This window comes from Centroberyx affinis, unplaced genomic scaffold (genome assembly GCF_046629955.1).
Source record: "Centroberyx affinis isolate AG114_WGS23_722 - 3 ecotype Tasmania unplaced genomic scaffold, CSIRO-AGI_Caff_v1 ptg008193l_1, whole genome shotgun sequence".
Taxonomy (NCBI): Eukaryota; Metazoa; Chordata; class Actinopteri; order Beryciformes; family Berycidae; genus Centroberyx; species Centroberyx affinis.
In genome coordinates this window covers 18,829-36,697 of record NW_027284074.1, presented here as the reverse complement: position 1 = coordinate 36,697, position 17,869 = coordinate 18,829, and the positions used below count along the sequence as shown (strand labels likewise).

General features: G+C 41.5%; 1 protein-coding gene across 1 annotated transcript; it reads left to right on the top strand.

The window, feature by feature from the left end:
* The first annotated feature begins 7,938 nt into the window (after positions 1-7,938).
* LOC139640028 (spermatogenesis-associated protein 2) lies at positions 7,939-17,526 on the top strand. The gene is made up of 6 exons (XM_071514188.1): positions 7,939-8,881; positions 10,786-10,895; positions 11,747-11,861; positions 13,698-13,979; positions 15,081-15,702; positions 17,096-17,526. The coding sequence occupies exons 1-6, from the start codon at positions 8,519-8,521 to the stop codon at positions 17,524-17,526; spliced, it is 1,923 nt and encodes a 640-aa protein (XP_071370289.1). The 5' UTR covers positions 7,939-8,518.
* The last annotated feature ends 343 nt before the right edge of the window (positions 17,527-17,869 follow it).

The window sequence follows — 17,869 nt, the reverse complement described above, 5'->3', positions numbered from 1 at the left end:
TATAACAGGCACCAGGAGTTTAGGGGTTGGTTTTTCCTTTGTTTTTTTCCCCGGCCTGTATTTGGGGCCGGCCTTTATTTGTTTGTGTCGTTATCGGAGACCCGGCTTTTAATTGACTACGTCCACTATTAGAGGAAATACGGTATATTCATGATGTTTTATCTGAACAATCACAGAATTAAACATGAAACAACAAAGCACATCACTTATCACTGAGGATCACAGAACTGTCCGCTGATCTGAGTTCAAGTATGTTTCTCCTCCATATTTGTTTTTAAAGCTGTGGTGACAAAGTCTTCCAGGAGGAGGAGCACAACAACCTCTCTCTCGACCTCTCCTCCTGCCTGAGTGACAGCCTGGCACTCTACTTCAAAGTCAGTATGCACAGGATCAGTTCAGTTCTCCATACACACACACACACACACACACACACACACATCTATGTCAGTGACTCTGTATCTTGTTCCTTAGGCATCAGAACTGGAGTGCACCTGCTGGCAGTGCCTCGGCCACCAGGCCACAGTATCCAGAGGTTTCCTCACTCTGCCCAGGTAAGTCCCATACATGAACCTGCCCATGATGTTGTAAACTACACTGTCTTTCTATAGTATGTGTTAATGATACTCTCTCTTTTAACAGAGTGCTGGTGCTTCACTTGAAGCGCTTCTGCTACGATGGGGCAGAGCTGAGGAGAGTGGATGATGCTGTCTGCATCCCTCCAGTCCTGTCTCTGGCCTCCCTGTTGGAAGAGCAGCAGGAGGCACTGAGGTAATCCATTACACTCCATATTGGAACAACTGCATAAAAACCTCAAACATACTATAGTACTGTGCAAAAGTCTTAGGCACCCAAGAGTTTTTATATAAACTGTGTCTCAGATGTTTATTCATTTTTTTTCTGCATTAGTGTATCAGTAGACTGCTCTTTGATATTTAGAAACTTTTCATTTAATTATTTTTGAAAGCTTTACTTTTTTCTTTGACGTGTGCCTAAGACTTTTGCACAGTACTGTACATTCATCGAGTAATTTCACAAACCGGAAATAGCACCATGAAATGATTTAATGTATCATAAATTCATGTTATACCACCCAAAACCACTCTAAACAATGTAATTGAGTTATATTGATTATTCTCACTTCTCTGATTGAAAAGCTTTTCTCTTTCTAGTTCTTTTTGAATGAGCTCATGACTGTCTGTCAGACTGTCTTATACAGGACTTATGGATTTAAGAAACTATAGTCTTTACCAGCATGAATGAGCACCTGCCTATTACTGTACACTTATATCATGTCTGAAAACAGTTTCCTGTATATATTGCTCTTTCCTTCATAGCTCCCCAGGAGGCTTGAGCAAGGTGTCAGCCCAGGCAAAACCCCTCCCAAGCACAGGTAAGAGAAATTGTGTACAAAGTTTTAAACCCATTCAGTGCTAAGCTAACTTACAAACAGCCAACTTCGGTTCGTAAGTTTCCAAGTAAAACCAGATTCTGTGGTGTGTCTCTCAGCATCAGTCGATCAGCTGGAGAGCTCAGGAGACAGAGACAGATCCCAGCAGGGAGCTCCTGTGGTGAGAGAGACATAGGGACAGACAGCAGAGATGGAGACAGAAAGTCACTCATGGACAGAGTAGTTTAAGAGCCTTATGAAAAAGGAAATGAACCCCTCATCACTCACCATGTTTCTTTACAGCGGGATCACGGTCTCCAGAGCAGCTACCGCCTCTCTGCCATCGTCTCTCACCTGGGGGAGAGCATCGACTGCGGTAAGTAATGTCACACACACACACACACACATATAAACAAACCCACCAAATAAAGCTTAATCTGCATTGTGTTTCCCGTGTCCCACACAGGCCACTACATCAGCGACGTGGCAGAGGGACCCGGCGGGGAGTGGGCGACCCTCGATGACTCCCGGGTGACGAGGACGGACGAGGCCGCGGTCCTGAGAGACAGAGAGGACACCGCCTACCTCCTGTTCTATGTCCTCCGGTAAGACTTTTGCCCTCACTGCTTAGGAGGAATCAGTGAACCGGCCTGTCTGAGCCTTCAAGCTAAACTCGGAAGTGAGAGAGTATTGAGTGAATGCCCCCGTCTTCTTTGTCCTCTTTTCCTCTAGTGGTGCAGGTGAGGGGGACCCTGCACCTCTGTAGCAGGAACAGGAGTCATCAGGAGCCGTTTGCACCACCAGCCGTTTGCTCCGGAGTACGGTGGCCATTTTAGGACATCCTCAGCCACCTTTGTCATTTGTAGATCTACTTTGTCAGATTTAGGTGGACTTGTGTCAGGTTTAGCTGCGTTTTGTCAGGTTTAGGCGGACTTGTGTCAGGTTTAGCTGCGTTTTCTCAGGTTTAGGCGGACTTGTGTCGGGTTTAGCTGCGTTTTGTCAGATTTAGGTGGACTTGTGTCAGGTTTAGCTGTGTTTTGTCAGGTTTAGGCGGACTTGTGTCAGGTTTAGCTGCACTTTGTCAGATTTAGATGGACTTGTGTCAGATTTAGATGGATTTGTGTCAGGTTTAGCTGCGTTTTGTCAGATTTAGGTGGATTTGTGTCAGGTTTAGCTGCGTTTTGTCAGATTTAGGTGGACTTGTGTCAGGTTTAGCTGCGTTTTCTCAGATTTAGGTGGACTTTTGTCAGGTTTAGCTGTGTTTTGTCAGGTTTAGGTGGACTCGTGTCAGGTTTAGCTGCGTTTTGTCAGGTTTAGGCGGACTTGTGTCAGGTTTGTGTACTTTGTCAAACTTATGGCACTCGTCTGCAATGGAGGGCAGTCCCGGCGTTACAATCAAGCGCTTCCAATCCTTCATCACACGGTGTGCTACAACCGGACTGAAAGGAACCAGTTTCAACTGTGCAGTGAATCCGATAAATCTGATTCATATTTGCATATTCCAGCTCTCTGCTGCCTTATTTATCTGAAACTGGTTCCTCTCAGTCCAGTAGTAGCACACCGTGTGATGACAGATTGGAAGCGCTTGATTGTGCCCTCCATTGCAGACGAGCGCCATTTAAGTTTGAAAAAGTACATCTAAACCTGATACAAGTCCATCTAAGACTGACAAAGTAGATCTACGAATGACAAAGGCAGCTGAGGATGTCCTAAAATGGCCACCGTACTTTCTTTTGTACATAGTTCTTTACCTTTAAACTAGGCACTTAAGCAATAAATTCGTTTTTCTTAACTAAAAAAGCTTTTTTGTCCTAGCCTGTTATTTGCTGTGTGCAGAATTATTTTCCCATTTTTCTAGTTTACTTTGATTCTGTTTAGCAATTACAAGATTTGACAGTACATCATATTGTTGTTTTGATAGACAAGACTGAAACAAGTCAGTGTTACTCTCCTAATTGCTACTCTATAAACTCTACTGTAGTAAAGATCCCCATTTTCTTTCATTTTTTTCACTTCCTTTCCTCACCTACCTCACTTCCTTTCTTCTCCTTTCCTCATCATTAATTGGCTCTCGTTGCACCCTTTGTCACCCCTCATTTACCTGATTGAGTTCACCTGATCACTCCTTATTTGAAGACTGCACTCCCTCTCACTCCCTCTCTCACCTTCACATGGGGCGGCAGTTCTGGTAAGAGGAGTTTCTTACTCTTTAGTTCTTATCCTATGTCCATGTTAGTTTCACTGGAAACTTGATTTATTCTTATTTCTTTAAGATGGACATGTGAGCCTAATTTGTGTTCAATTTTAATCTTGTATTTGTTTTCTTTCAGATTCAAGCCCATGTGTGTTTTTCTTCCTTTCATGCTCATAAATGCAATTCTTTGATTTGGAGAAATTAAACCTTTGTTCAGAGGATTGAAGTTTCCTGGCTTATTTCCATGCATTCTGATCCGATGCCCATGATGATAGTCAACTTTTCATTCTGAACCTCCTACTTTACATCTACAGTATAGTGAATGGATTTAACTATAGAACTCAAAGAAATGAAAAGTCAAAGGTTGTGCTGTCAAACAGAATCAGTACAAGCTTATCAATATTTTCTTACACTCCTAGAAGATACTGCCAGACAAACTGATACTGCCATAAGAGTTTTTCACTTCACCAAGAATGAAAGTGAAAACTTAATGTGCAACTTAAATATTCCACTAAGACTTTGGTTCTCAGTCTGGGTTCAACACAAATCTGTTGTCCTTGAAATACACACCAACCTGAAAGCATTTGTCTATCAGCTGTTCTTCTCCCGTCTCTGATATGAGCTGAGTATCTAAAGCCTTGTCAAAAATGTGTTTGACTTAAAAAGCTGCTGCAAAACTTTAACAGTGGTTTCTTCAGCATCCAAGATCAATTCTGTTGGCTCCACAACTTTGAAATGTTCTTTGTAGTAGTTTTTACCCTTAAAAGCAGTTACATATGCCAGCCTTCCCAATGTCCTTGTACACAGGATTAGAGATCCACAATGCAGATACAAGTTCTTCAGTGATTCTCTGGTTAACTTAGGTTTGTTCAGTGTGTCACATATCATTTTTTATACCAGACAAAGATGCTGTGCTTTTTTCAAGACGTGTCAAGAGGGTTGCAAATGTCTAAGTTAATATTGAGCCTTATTGAGTGGTTTAGTCCACTAAATGTGATATGGCTAAACTTAAAGGCCGATACTGATTTTTTTAATTCAGTCCAAGCACTCTCACATTCCAGTTGCATAAGGACCTTCTGAATAAATTGGTAATAATATCTGAACTCTGAACTGAACTCTTTTGGGAATGCTAAATTCAGAGTGTAGATTACTCCCAGCATCATAGCCTGTCCACTATCCTTCTTGATGGCCTCTATACCCATGATGCTCCTCTGTCGGTCCCTCATGAATATATTCTCAGTTCAACATAGTCAGATTATCTCTGTAATAGCCGGCTCCACAAAACCAAACAACAGCAATTCTGTCTAACCGGTCTCAAGAAGATTTACCAATCCAGCTATGAGCATGCTCACATTAAAGAGGCGGGATTTGTGACGATTAACCAATCACATGCAACATGGACAGATTAAGAGCAGCATATTTTACAAGATAAGATGAAAAGAGAAGTAACATGATTCAGTGGGGAAAAGGCAGTAGAGTGTAAGCACAAAAAATATTTTATATTCATAAAATCTACCTCATGTTCCCAATGGGAATATGAATGCAGTCGTCTATCACATTAATCTCTCTTGAGAATCATATGAAAGAATTTCAATACTTAATATACAACATTAAATTTCATTCACCATTGATAACTATGGTTAACTAATGTAAGCGACCTGCTATTTGTTAGATGTCCGCTTTTATAACCAAAGTGGGTGGAGCAGAAATGCTACAAAACATTTATAATATCTCTGATCTAATAAATGATGATGAAAAGCAAAGTGGTTCTGCTGGTCTCTAAACTGGTGGACCTGCAAACAGTCCTTCTTTCTTGGTCTATCTGTTTATTCAGCAGTTTCTCCCTGAACAGTTCTTGTTATTACCTGTTACTTTCATTTGAAAGCAGTGTTGTTGTCCATATTGGGATCCTGTAGCAATGGTGACTCCATTTGTCCAGAGAGCTGATTGGTGCAGAGACGGGCCTTTTATAGGTTTATTTAGGTTTATATTTAACCTGCTCCAGAGCAGGGGCCGGATTCACAAAACCCTCTTAAGAAAGAAAATCGTCTCAAGTGCCATTTTTTTTTTAACTTTAGTCTTAAGAAAAAAAATAGGAAGAAATGCTATTCTCAAAAACAGTTCTTATATATTTTCTTAACTTTCTTCTTATGTTTCTTCCTAAGAAAAAACTTACGAATAAATGGTATTCTTGAAATGAAAGTTCTCAAATTTGTTCTTGATTTGTTTCTTAACTTTAAGACGGCCCTTCACCTGTCTTAAAACTCCTACAGTGAAAAGGTAAGCCTCTAATATCATATATTTAAACACATTTTAGACAAGTAGGTTATAGTTCAAAGTCTTCATAGGTTCCCCTACACCTAACATTAAGATGAACATTTATTGTAAAGCTTTATTTGGTGTAGGGCCAGGTAGGCCTCTGTCTCATGTCTGTTGAAAATAAGCTGCAAATTTTACAGTTACCAACAGCAACCAATGTTAAAATCCTTGCCCTAGTTGTCCTAAATAGGTTTTTCCCCAATTGTAGATGGAAGCACTTTGGGTTGCCTCCTAGCCTTGTCTCCTAGCCTCCTAGCCTTGTCTCCTAGCCTCCTAGCCTTGTCTCCTAGCCTCCTAGCCTTGTCTCCTAGCCTCCTAGCCTTGTCTCCTAGCCTCAATGGCAGTAAGTCTAAAGTTTATTAACCAGAATTAATTCAGGTCCTATTTTGAGAAGTTCTTAAGTAGGAATAGGAACAGAAAAGCCAGGGTTAAGCCCAAATTTAGCTCACTAAACTGGCTTTGTGAGACAGGCAGGCCCCTAGTCATTAGTGTCAGCTTTAGATTGTTGTTACCCACAAGCAACCTACAGACCCCAGCAGAGTCAGCAGTGTCTCCACTGAGGTGCATGAGGAAGAAAAACAATTCAGAGCTGTTGGTATTTAGCAGTGATCAACTCACCAATATTACACCTCCATAGACAGACTGAGTTACCCAATTGGTCAGGTAACAGATAATGTTCAGATTCTCTTCTCCTCAGCTTGTGTGTATTCATGACTTCCTGCACACCTGCATTGTGAACAAAAAAGGTGAAATGCTGAACTAGATGTTGACTAGTTCCCAGAACCACTCATGCTGTGATGACAGACCGATCCTTCTGGGTCCAAGAGAGAGCTATCATTTGGTTACAGTGGCTGCTTCCAGTGAAGGTGCCTTGTTAGTTTGACATGCAGGGTAACATATTCACACCATGCTGCTACGTCAAATACAGGTGATATAAAGTGACAACCCCAAAGTTATGTGAAATAGACTATTCCAAAAGGGTTAAAAAAAACTGTGCCTTTTTCTGTCTGGGTAGGAAAATGTATCAGGATAGACTTCTACCTAAACACTGTGGTCCACCTGAGGAATACGGCCTCCAGGCCTTACAGCATCCACCCCCATGGACTCAACTACAGCAAGGACAATGAGGGTGAGGAAGGAATGAATCAATAAACGATGCGGTGAATGACTGACTGAATGGGTATGTATGTATATATATATATATAAGCAGAACCTACTGGACAAGGCTTTGACTGCAGAATCAAAGCCTTGCAGCAAGACAGGTTATCATTTTAGAGCTGTGGAACTATTTTAAGCCTCCAGTGATTCAGCTCTACTTTCTAGGAGCAAAGTAAAAACTCTGTTTATTAGTTACAGCCATAGCAGACAGAACTCTTAATGGTGGGAATTATATTTGTTCCACTGAACATTCTGTCAGGACGCACTGCAAGTGACTGGTGAGGAAATGACAGCATTTAGTTTCAAGAATTTGGTCTAAGGTAAGATGAAACTTTATTGATGCCTGTGGGGAAATAAGGTTGTTCCAGAAGCAAATATTAATCGGATACAGCAGAAATACAATATAAAGAATACAATATAAGCATACAAATAGACTGTAAAAAAGCAATAAAAAACAGTAGAAATAATAACAGTGGGAGGAATGAGTATGATTTACTGACATCTATGGATTCAATTAGTTTGGCATAGAATGTGAATATATAAGACAAAATATGAATATAAATGTATTTAAAAATAAATATATATTAGGTAAAATACATTACATTATATTTCTGTATATTTTGTCTTTATTATTTATTTACCTATTCATTTCTGTATTTAATATAGCCTAATATAATATGCTAAAAATATGGTAATATAACAATGACATATGATACAGTATGTATATACAAATATTTATAAACAATTTTTGAGTTGCATTTTACTAGAAATATATTCAACTAATAAGCACACAAATACATAATATTTAATATATAAAAAAATGTATCAGAATAAATCAGAATATAATATGATGCAAAAGTATCATGAACATGTTGCTGGCTATGGAACTCTCTACGAACCAGTAATACCTTAAAATAACCTTACATGTTTATTAATTTACATGAAGTCACTCCTTAATTCATGCAAAATCCCCTTAAAATTAATTAAGGGAGTTATTAATGGAGGAGAACCCACCGAAACCTCCTTAAACACTCCCTTAATCTTGACTCCTTACTTTCTAATTTAATGAAAAATTCAGGGAGACAGAAACTTTTCCATTAATTTTTCCATTAATTTCCACTTAATTACCTGTAAACCAAATCTTTTCATTTCTAGTCTCTGTGAATCAACTCATGAATAAATCCCCTATAAACCCATGACACTAACCTTACTTTTTTAAAGCTATGTTATTTTTAATGCATAATTCATGTTTCTGTAATGGAGAAATTAAGGACATTTCAGGGCTCTAACGAAGGGGTTTGGTTTCGTAGTGCACAGCGACATCTAGCGGAGAAAACCCCACGTTACACGGAGAGCACCGTGGGCCTCCTCTCTGCTCTCACTTCCTCGTCATGTAGTTTGACAGGACGGACGAGTTGTGCGTCAGTGCTTTTTTTTTTTTTTGTCGGTCTGAAAAAGTCATGAAGGACGGTACCGGAGCAGGAAAACCGGCGGTCATATCCCGTCAAGAACTTTACGAGGATTATGTCGGTCACTATAGCCGGACGTGGAGCGCGGAGCCGCGGCCGTGCGGCGACGCTCAGCTGGGGATCAAGGCGGCGCGGTTCCTCCTCGGGGAAGCGGAGCCGCGGGAGACGTTTACAACTTTCCCCTTCTACCAGGCGGTGATGGAGGGGCGCGAGGCGGCGGCGGCGGCGGCGGCGGCGCGGACCGGAGACTGGCGGAAACACCTGGCCGCGTTCATCAAAGCCACCGAGCTGCTGGAGACGTTCTGTGTCAATCTGTTCCTGCAACCCTGGAAGAAGGAGATCAAGACCCTGAAGGTGGGGGCATCGGGAGATATCTTTCTTTCTTTCTTTCTCTCTCTGACTTCCTCCCTTCCCTTCCCCTCCCCTCTCTCTCTCTCTCCCCCTCCCTCCCTCGTGGCCAGGTAATTTATTACTACCAATCCTTATGTCTGCATTTTGAAAGATGTCTGCTGCTCTAGGTCAAAGTTCACAAAAAGCTCCTTCCTCTGCTTTAAGGTCGAAACATTTTGTGAGAATATCGAAGGATAATGTTAACTTAATGTTAACAAATGGGACAAAAAATATAAGGACAAAATACCATTGTTCATAATTGGTGGCCAAATTGCCTGTAGATTGCCATCAGAATGCAATAATGGATTTCCTTTGCTATCATTCCAGTCGACACAGTATAGTGTACCATAACATAGTGGTTCTCAACGTGGGGTCCAGGGACCACCAGGGGTCCTTGAGTGGGTTCCAGGGGGTCCCCAGCAAACTAATGAATTGTTAAACTTCACCATTATTTCATTTACAAGAAGTTAACACAAATAGAGAATGTAGAAGAATTACTGTTTTGATCATAGTTTCTCTGTTATCTCTCTACCTACAATACAGATAGTCATGGAATTCTGGACAAAATCATATCTAGCAGTAACAATATTCTCAGATTTGGGTCCGAGAGACAAAATCTCATCAAATGAGGGGTTTGTGGCCCTAATGTGGACTAAATTAGGGGTCCTTGATATGAAAAAGGTTGAGAGTCACTGCCATAACGCATACAAGCATATTAGCATAAAATGCAATACAACATGAAAAGTGAGTACATGTTAGTATTTGACAGGCAGATGGCTTCAACTTGTAAATGCGGGTTTTCCAGAGTCAGTTTTACTTCCATGGCAGCAATCATTTTGTAAACACCATAAAGTCCGTGATGGCTTTATGGTTTTATCAGCCATGTCAGTTTCTGTTTCTTGGCAGGAAGCTGTGGTAGAAAGAGGAAACACCTGCTTTGACAAGAAGCTATAATAAAACATTTAGTCATTCAGAGAAAGGAGTTTAATATGTCAAGTTGAAGTTGATATCAGTCGATCAAGTCAATATTTCAGACAACAAGCACGACTCCTCAAAAACAACTATTTGTTATGATGGCTCTTATGACAAACATGCATTTGGCTACAGGGTCGTGAAACGTTTCCAGTTAGTTTTTAAAAAAAGGGAAAATTCGGTAACACTACACCAAGTGCTCATTAACTAATGTTAACTAATGCATTTACTAACATGAATTAAACATGAATAACAACACTTACAAAGATTAGTTATTGTTAACTGCACATAAACAACCACATTAACTAATGTTGTTATACATGTTTGTTAATATTAATGTTAACTAATGTGTTTACTAGCATGAATTAAGCATGAACAGTGATATTAACAAAGATGAATTCATATTAATTAATGTTGTTATACATGTTTGTTAATGTTAACTGTGTTTACTAACATGAATTAAGCATGAACAGTGACATTAACAAAGATGAGTTCATATTAATGTTGTCATACATGTTTGTTAATGTTAACTAATGTGTTTACTACATGAATTAAGCATGAACAGTGACATTAACAAAGATGAATTCATATTAATGTTGTTATACATGTTTGTTACTGTTAACTAATGTGTTTACTAACATGAATTAAGCATGAACATTAACAAATATGAGTTCATATTAAATGCACACTAAACAACTGCATTAAGTCATACATGCCAATGTATTGTCTAAATTGAAACATGGGAAATTTACTTCCAGATCCTGATGTTTTAGCTCTATCGCTATTTAATTTTCACTCCTAACCCATAGCTAAAGGCACCAGGATCATGCAAAAAGGCATATTTATTGAAATATCAGTGAAATTGATCTCTCCATCTCTCTTTGTGTCTCGGTCAGACGTTTACTGGTCCGTTTGTTTACCATCTCCTGCCGGTTTTAACCGCTTCCACCATCCAGTCGGTCCTGGCCTCTATCGGCTACCTGCCCCATACAGACTCTCAACACAGGTAGGAAACAAGGGGAATAAAGAGTAAGAATACTAGACAGCTTCAGCCACATGGTCCATTCTCACAGGTGGGGCATTTCCAGGGTTCCACAACACACTTCAACACTTCTGCACTTTCTACTTTCTACACAATGTACGAAGCCAGGAACTGAAACCTCTCTGTCATGTGAGCATGAGCAAAGAGTCCTCAAATGTCTTCTGGGCAAAAGCAGTTTAAGAAAATGGAGTTTTGTTTTTTAAATCGTCTCCATCTCTTTTTTTTCCAACTTTTTATTTATTTATTAACAAACAGCATGGTAAACAAATAGAAAAAAACATAAACAGATAATGCCAGGGGATCAGAACACTGACAGAAATCATAAATCAGTTCACAAAAATGTTATACAGGGTACATACATTTATGGTTTTAATAGCTTTCCTATTTTTAGAATATAGGATTGTTGTAATGTATTGTTTGATTTCATTTTCAAAAATTAAAAAAGATGGTTTATGATTGGAAAACTTAGATTTACGAATATGTGATTTTGCAAGTAATAGAATCAAATTGCTGTCAAAGCATTAGAAAGCCTCATTTGTCATCTCCAGTTGCTGGTATTAATGGGTGTCCACTGTTTCTAACCCCAAGAAAGTGCTGAACCTATAGCCACCGTATCTGTCATATGAAGGAGTCTGTGTTTGTTCAGTTGTCCAGTTGTCTTAAAGACATCTTGGCTGAGAAACATCTATTCTGTTTCATTTTTATGTATAGTTCTTGTCCAAGTTTATCAGCCAGTTCGGTCTCAGGGTAAGCCTCATGTAACCTGTTCTGTTCTATTCTGTTCTGTTCTGTTCTAGGTCTATCAGCCAGTACAGACTCAGTGAGGATGCTAGCCCAGACAAAGCCATGATGGTGGGCTTCGAGCTGCTGCTGGCCAGGGTGGAATGTCGCCACCTGCTGGAGCTCCTGGAGGATCAACCAGGACCACAGGTAATCCCAGAGATCAGTGGCCTCCAACCACAGGATTTAAATGGATAGAACGGTCTTTCTCAAATCAGTGCAAATCAACGGCGTTCGATAATAGATAGAAAACCTCCATGTTCTCACCCTAGGCCATTTTGAACACTCTTGGAAACGCCCTTGAAGAGCAAACTACAGCCCAGCTCTGTCCTACTGTACCAAGCTGTACATCACACAAACATTTATCATTTCACAGATTCCCCACTGAAAAAAACATTAGAAACGTATGAATCCAGAGGGATATAGGTTCACATTTATATGTCTAGCCTAGGTAGCTAGCTAGTAACTTACAACTAGCAAGCTAGCCAACTAACGGCGCGTAGCTATGTTCTCAGGGTCCTATGTTCCTAGGGTCCTATTTTCCCATGGTCCTATGTTCCCCAGATTTATATGGCACATAGTGGGAACATGACAAAGGATCCTATGTTCCCAGGGACCTATGTTTAACCCTAAACCCTAACCCTAACCCTAACTAACCATATTAAACGAATACAGAGCTGGGGAACATCTTTTTCAGGTTCCCATTATGTGCTATATAGAGCTGGGGAACATAGGACCCTGGGAACATAGGACCCTGGGAGAGCACATATGTAGAACTGGGGAACTTAGGACCCTGGGAACATAGGACCCTTTGTCATGTTCCCATTATGTGCCATATAAATCTGGGGAACATAGGACCCTGGGAACATAGGACCCTGGGAACATAGGAATGACTCCCAACTAACCTACCTGCTAAATTGAAGCAGTCTTGCTTTTTTTTTTTCAGAGATTGCAAGCTAATGTTATAAATGTTAGGTCTATCTGAAGCCCTCACTTATGTGTTGAAGTAATGCTAGTTGAATATAGAGCCTATCCCAATCTTCCAGGGAGAGTTTCCGACCGCCGAGTGTTCAAAATGGCCACCGTGTGAATAAGGTCAATGGCCAAACTTCTGTTGTCACCATAGAAACTAACCATAGACGCCTTTCTTTGGTGTACTAGTCAAAATACCATAGGAATCAGTGGAAAGACCGTTCTATCCATTCAAGTTCTGTGCCTCCAACCATGTGCCATAGAGAGCCAAACTGATTTCACTGGTTAGTTGCTCCTTTCTGGGTGAAGGTGTGTTAAACAGTGAAATCAGCTGCTGCAGTGTTTGGTTGGAATTAAAACCTGCGGACTCTTGCGTATGGAAATCCACAATCCACTAGGATCAGAGATAATCCCCTATTCCAGCGATTTTCAGTCCTGGTCCTCCGGACCCAGACTGCTGGTTTTCTATCCTACTAACCTAGTAGGATAGAAAACCAGCAGTGATAGCAGGTAATTGCATTCACCTGGCATCCCAGGTGTGACATAGTCCCTGATTAGATGGCAGGAATGACAACTAGCAGGGCTCTGGGACACGATAACCAGGGCTGAAAAACACTGTCCTACTCCATACCCTATTTCCATATCTTACAAGAAGACTAATAGACCGACTGACCTATGGATATGCACTGGACGTTATAGGGTCTCAGTGTTTAGCACTGTATCAAGAAGGACATGGGTTTGATTCCCAGTCCTTTCTGTGTGGAGTTGACATGTTGTCCCTGTGTTCTCCTGGGTTTCCTCCCACAGTCAGGTGGATTGGAGACTCTAAATTGTCCATAGGTATGAATATGAGTGTCCTGACCTGGTGTCTCCCTGCCTTCCACCCACTGCATGCTGGGATAGGCTCCAGACGACCCCCATGACTCTTAGGACAGGGTCGTAGTCGGGGTCACAGCCATTCGGTCTCATTTTAACTGGCTTCCATGCGACTGTTGTAATCTCCCACTGCAGGAGTGGATGGAGATTCTCCAGAGGAGGGCGGGGCATCACCAAGCGGAAGAACCCGCCGCAAGAATGACAGCGGGGCAAGAGGCGGAGGTGGAGGTGGAGGTGGAGAAGGAGGAGGTGAGGAAGGAGGAGGAGGAGGAGGAGGAGAGGAAAGAGGAAGGGGAGCCGTCCAGAAGTCTGGCTGACCACGGGGTGAAGGAGGAGGAGAAGAAGGAAGAGGAGAGGAAAGAGGAGGAGGAGGAGAAGAAGGAGGAGTTGGGAGCGAAGCAGTGGGATCAGAGCTCACAGGTCTGTACGGCATTGTGTCATTTCTGACTTCCTAGTAGGAAAACTGTCAAGTCGGAATTCCAAGTAGGAATTTACCACATCAGCATGGCGGCATACACTGCAGAGCATTACTTTTTACATATTTAGAATTTTCCAAATACCCTGAAGTTTGAATGATTCAACTTCTAAATTTGAAGTGTAAAGTTGCAGTTACAGTTGCTAACGTTCTATGCTAACTGGCTTGTTAATGTTGCCCCTATGCTAACTAGCTAGCTGCTAAAAAAACTGACATAACATAGGGCTGGGCGATAATTCAATATTATTGTTTATCATCTTTCAGTGGAATCATATCGTGATGATATGAAGATATTTTAATATCGTGACACACATTTCTGCTGTCTGAATTGATGATGACAAGCAAATTTTACTTAAAAACTCTCATAAAATGAGGTATGGTAGGAATATTATTTGAATATTTCTGTTTTGTTTGACATCACACCTAACATCACCATTCGGTTCAATGAGATGAACATTCATTTGATTATTTAATGTGATTTTGCATACATGAGCCATATCGTGATATATATTGATATCGAGAAAAATCCTTATGATTATCATGATATTGATTTCAACCATATCACCCAGCCCTAACATAACATTAGTAAGCAGTGATTCAATATTATCATTTACCATCTTTCAATACAATCATATCATGATGAAATAAATGATATATTAATAATAATTGAGTTATTGTGATATACAGTTCTGTTAATAATAAAAAGCAAATGGTAATTAAAAGCTCTCACAAAATGTGATCTGAAACAAATTAGAGTTCTATCATTGGTATTATTATTATTTGCTCACTAGCGCAAAGTAGTCAAAAACTCATCCATAAGAGAAAACTGAAAAACCTTAACAGATTTTTTTTTAAATGATGCTATTGTTAATTTGATTCAGTAAATAAACAGTTGAATACCGTCCTTATCTTTCATCCTGTCGTTTTGATATCCAGAGGAAGCAACCACAGAGCAAACTTCAAAGAGATCCCATATGAGTTGCTTCAGTGAAGAAGTCAAATCTCAGTACACAAACTGTGGTTGTCCTTTTTCCTATGCTGTACAGGTCCCTCTGTCCTTGGAGGCCCGGCCCGCCGTCAAGCCCCAGCCCAAGCCTCGGCGTTGCCACATCCCCCCCGAGGACAAATCCTTCTTGGAAATGCAGACGAACTACCCCGACCTGGCCATCAGGGGGCGCCCTCTGCTGCAGGACAAAACGCAGAGAGCAGGTAGCGGCAGGAACAGTATCTCTGCTCATAGCGTTGGCGCCAATAACGAGGCCACTGACAGCAAAACCGGTAGCCTAGGTAACAGTGATTATAGCAAAAGTACCAAAGCCCCCACTGCAGCTGTTGGTAGTAAAAGTGATCGATTTGGTGGTGAAGGCAGAAGCAGCAGCAGCAGCAGCAGTGTGTGTAGTGACAGTAAAAGTATTAGTGGCACTACGACCCGAGGAAGCAGCACCCACAGCACCCACAGCACCCACAGCACCCACAGCACCCACAGCACCCACAGCAGCAGCAGCAGCAGTGAGGGGAGCAAAGCCGAGGACGATATCAGCGGCCCTCCGGCGATCTCCATGCACATCACCCTGAGAGCCGGGACCAGACCGGACCAGACCCCGAAGCCCGGAGAGCCTCAGCCCGCCGCAGAGCCTCCTGCCCGGACAGACCGCCAGGCTGCAGCAGGTAAGACCCAGAGGACTCTCCCTCAAGCAGCTGGAGCCCATAATTTCAACTAATATGATCTAATACCGTATTTCCTCTAATATTGGCCCGGGCCTTTATTTACCTCAGCTGCAGAGGGTACCAGGCCTTTATTGGAAGCAGGCTTATATTAGAGACAGGCCTTTATTTCTAATTCCCTCTGTTTGATAAGTATATTTGCTCATATTTTAGTACGAAGCCTCCTTGTTTTCTGATCTGCTTCTGTTGGGGTTCGTTAGGTAGCCGTTTTTTTGTTACTGCAACGCATTATGATAATTACGGTAATCGACAACGGCACGCTCCAGAGACTTCCGCCGGCTGAGTCATCTTGTGGCATACTGCCATCTTGTGGCACTTGTACGTTACTACAAACTACAGTTACATTATATAACAGGCACCAGGAGTTTACCGGTATCTTTTAACTGACTACCGGCCACTATTAGAGGAAATACGGTAATTGGATACCACACCGAACAGTCTGAGCGCAGTGCACTGCCAAACCAAACCCCTTAATTTTATCCCTGAAATGTTCTTAATGTCTCATTACATAAACATTAATTATCCATTAAAAATGACAAAGCTTTAAGAAGGGATTTATTCATGGGTTGATAAGAAACACTAGAAATTAAGGGTTCATGCCATTTATGCATGGTTTACAGGTTATTAATGGGAAGTTCCTGACTCCCTGAATTTTACATTAAATTAGAATGTAAGGAGTCACAAATGAAGGGGTGTTTAAGGGGGATTTTGATGGGGTCTCCTCCATTAATAACTCCCTTAATTAATTTAAGGGGATTTTGCATGAATTAAAGGGTGAATTAATGTAAATGTAAGGTTATTTTAAGGCAGTGGTTCTCAACATGGGGTCCGGGGACCACCGGGGGTCCTTGAGGGGGTTCCAGATGAATGTGAATGAATTGTTAAACTTCACCATTATTTCATTTACAAGAAGTTAACAATTAGAGAATGTAGAAGAATGATTATTTTGATCATAGTTTCACTGTTATCTCTCTACCTACGATACAGATAGTCATGGAATTCTGGACAAAATCATATCTAACAATACAAATATTCTCAGATTTGGGATCAAATGGGGGTCCGTGGCCCTAATGTGGACTAAATTAGGGGTCCTTGATATGAAAAAGGTTGAGAGTCACTGTTTTAAGGGATTACTGGTTCGTAGAGGTGGCCATACTGTGACTTCATGAAAGTGGGTTAAAGCATAACTCTATATCCATTTTTGTCTTGAAATTCCAATGGGTGGGAAGTTTTTCTTTCTAGTAGAGATGCATTGTGTGTTGTTTTCATGTGTTGACATACAGTAATTATGTAATATAGCGCAAATCTAAATATGAAACCATCTTCACTGTCACAGGCCTGCAACACACGGCCCCGGCCAAAGCGGAGCCCCCCTCTCCGAGCTGCGCGGAAGAAGAGCAGGAGCTCCGGGAGCTAGCGGAGAGGATGGGCCAGCTCCACGTGCAGGAGGCGGGAGAGGACCGGGGGAGAAAAGAGGAGGAGAGAACAAGACGCGAGGAGAGCAAGAGCAAAGAGAGGAGGAGGAAAAAAGAGGGGGAGGAAGACGAGCAGAAGCGGCCCATCCTGTGCCACCCGTCGCCGCAGACCGACTGCAACATACCGGACTGCCAGAGCTGCGCGGGGGTGGGGGTGGGGGGAGCCGGGGAGGAGGGACGGGAGGCCGGGAGGAGGAGGAGGAGCGAAAGAGACGGGGAGAGGGCGGAAAGAGGAGGGGAGGACGAGCAGCTGGCACAGAGCTACGTGATAGTGGAGCGCCACAAGAAGTAACGGCTGCAGGAGGCGGTTTGCGAGATTTGGAACGGACAGTTTGGTCATGAAGATGAACCCGATGAACTGGATCAGAAAATATCGTTATATATCGATATTATAGTGATATGAGACTAGATATCGTCTTAGATTTCGGATATTGTAATATGGTGATATGGCATAAGTGTCTTTTCCTGGTTTTAAAGGCTGCATTACAGTAAAGTGATGTCATTTTCTGAACTTACCAGACTGTTCTAGCTGTTCTATTATTTGCCTTTACCCACTTAGTCATTATATCCACATTACTGATGATTATTTATCAAAAATCTCATTGTGTAAATATTTTGTGAAAGCACCAATAGTC

Coding starts and splice junctions, on each gene's coding strand:
- LOC139640028 (XM_071514188.1), top strand. CDS start 8,519: ATGAAGGACGGTACCGGAGCAGGAAAACCGGCGGTCATATCCCGTCAA. Junction 8,882..10,785: donor AGGAGATCAAGACCCTGAAG/GTGGGGGCATCG, acceptor TGTCTCGGTCAG/ACGTTTACTGGTCCGTTTGT. Junction 15,703..17,095: donor AGACCGCCAGGCTGCAGCAG/GTAAGACCCAGA, acceptor TCACTGTCACAG/GCCTGCAACACACGGCCCCG.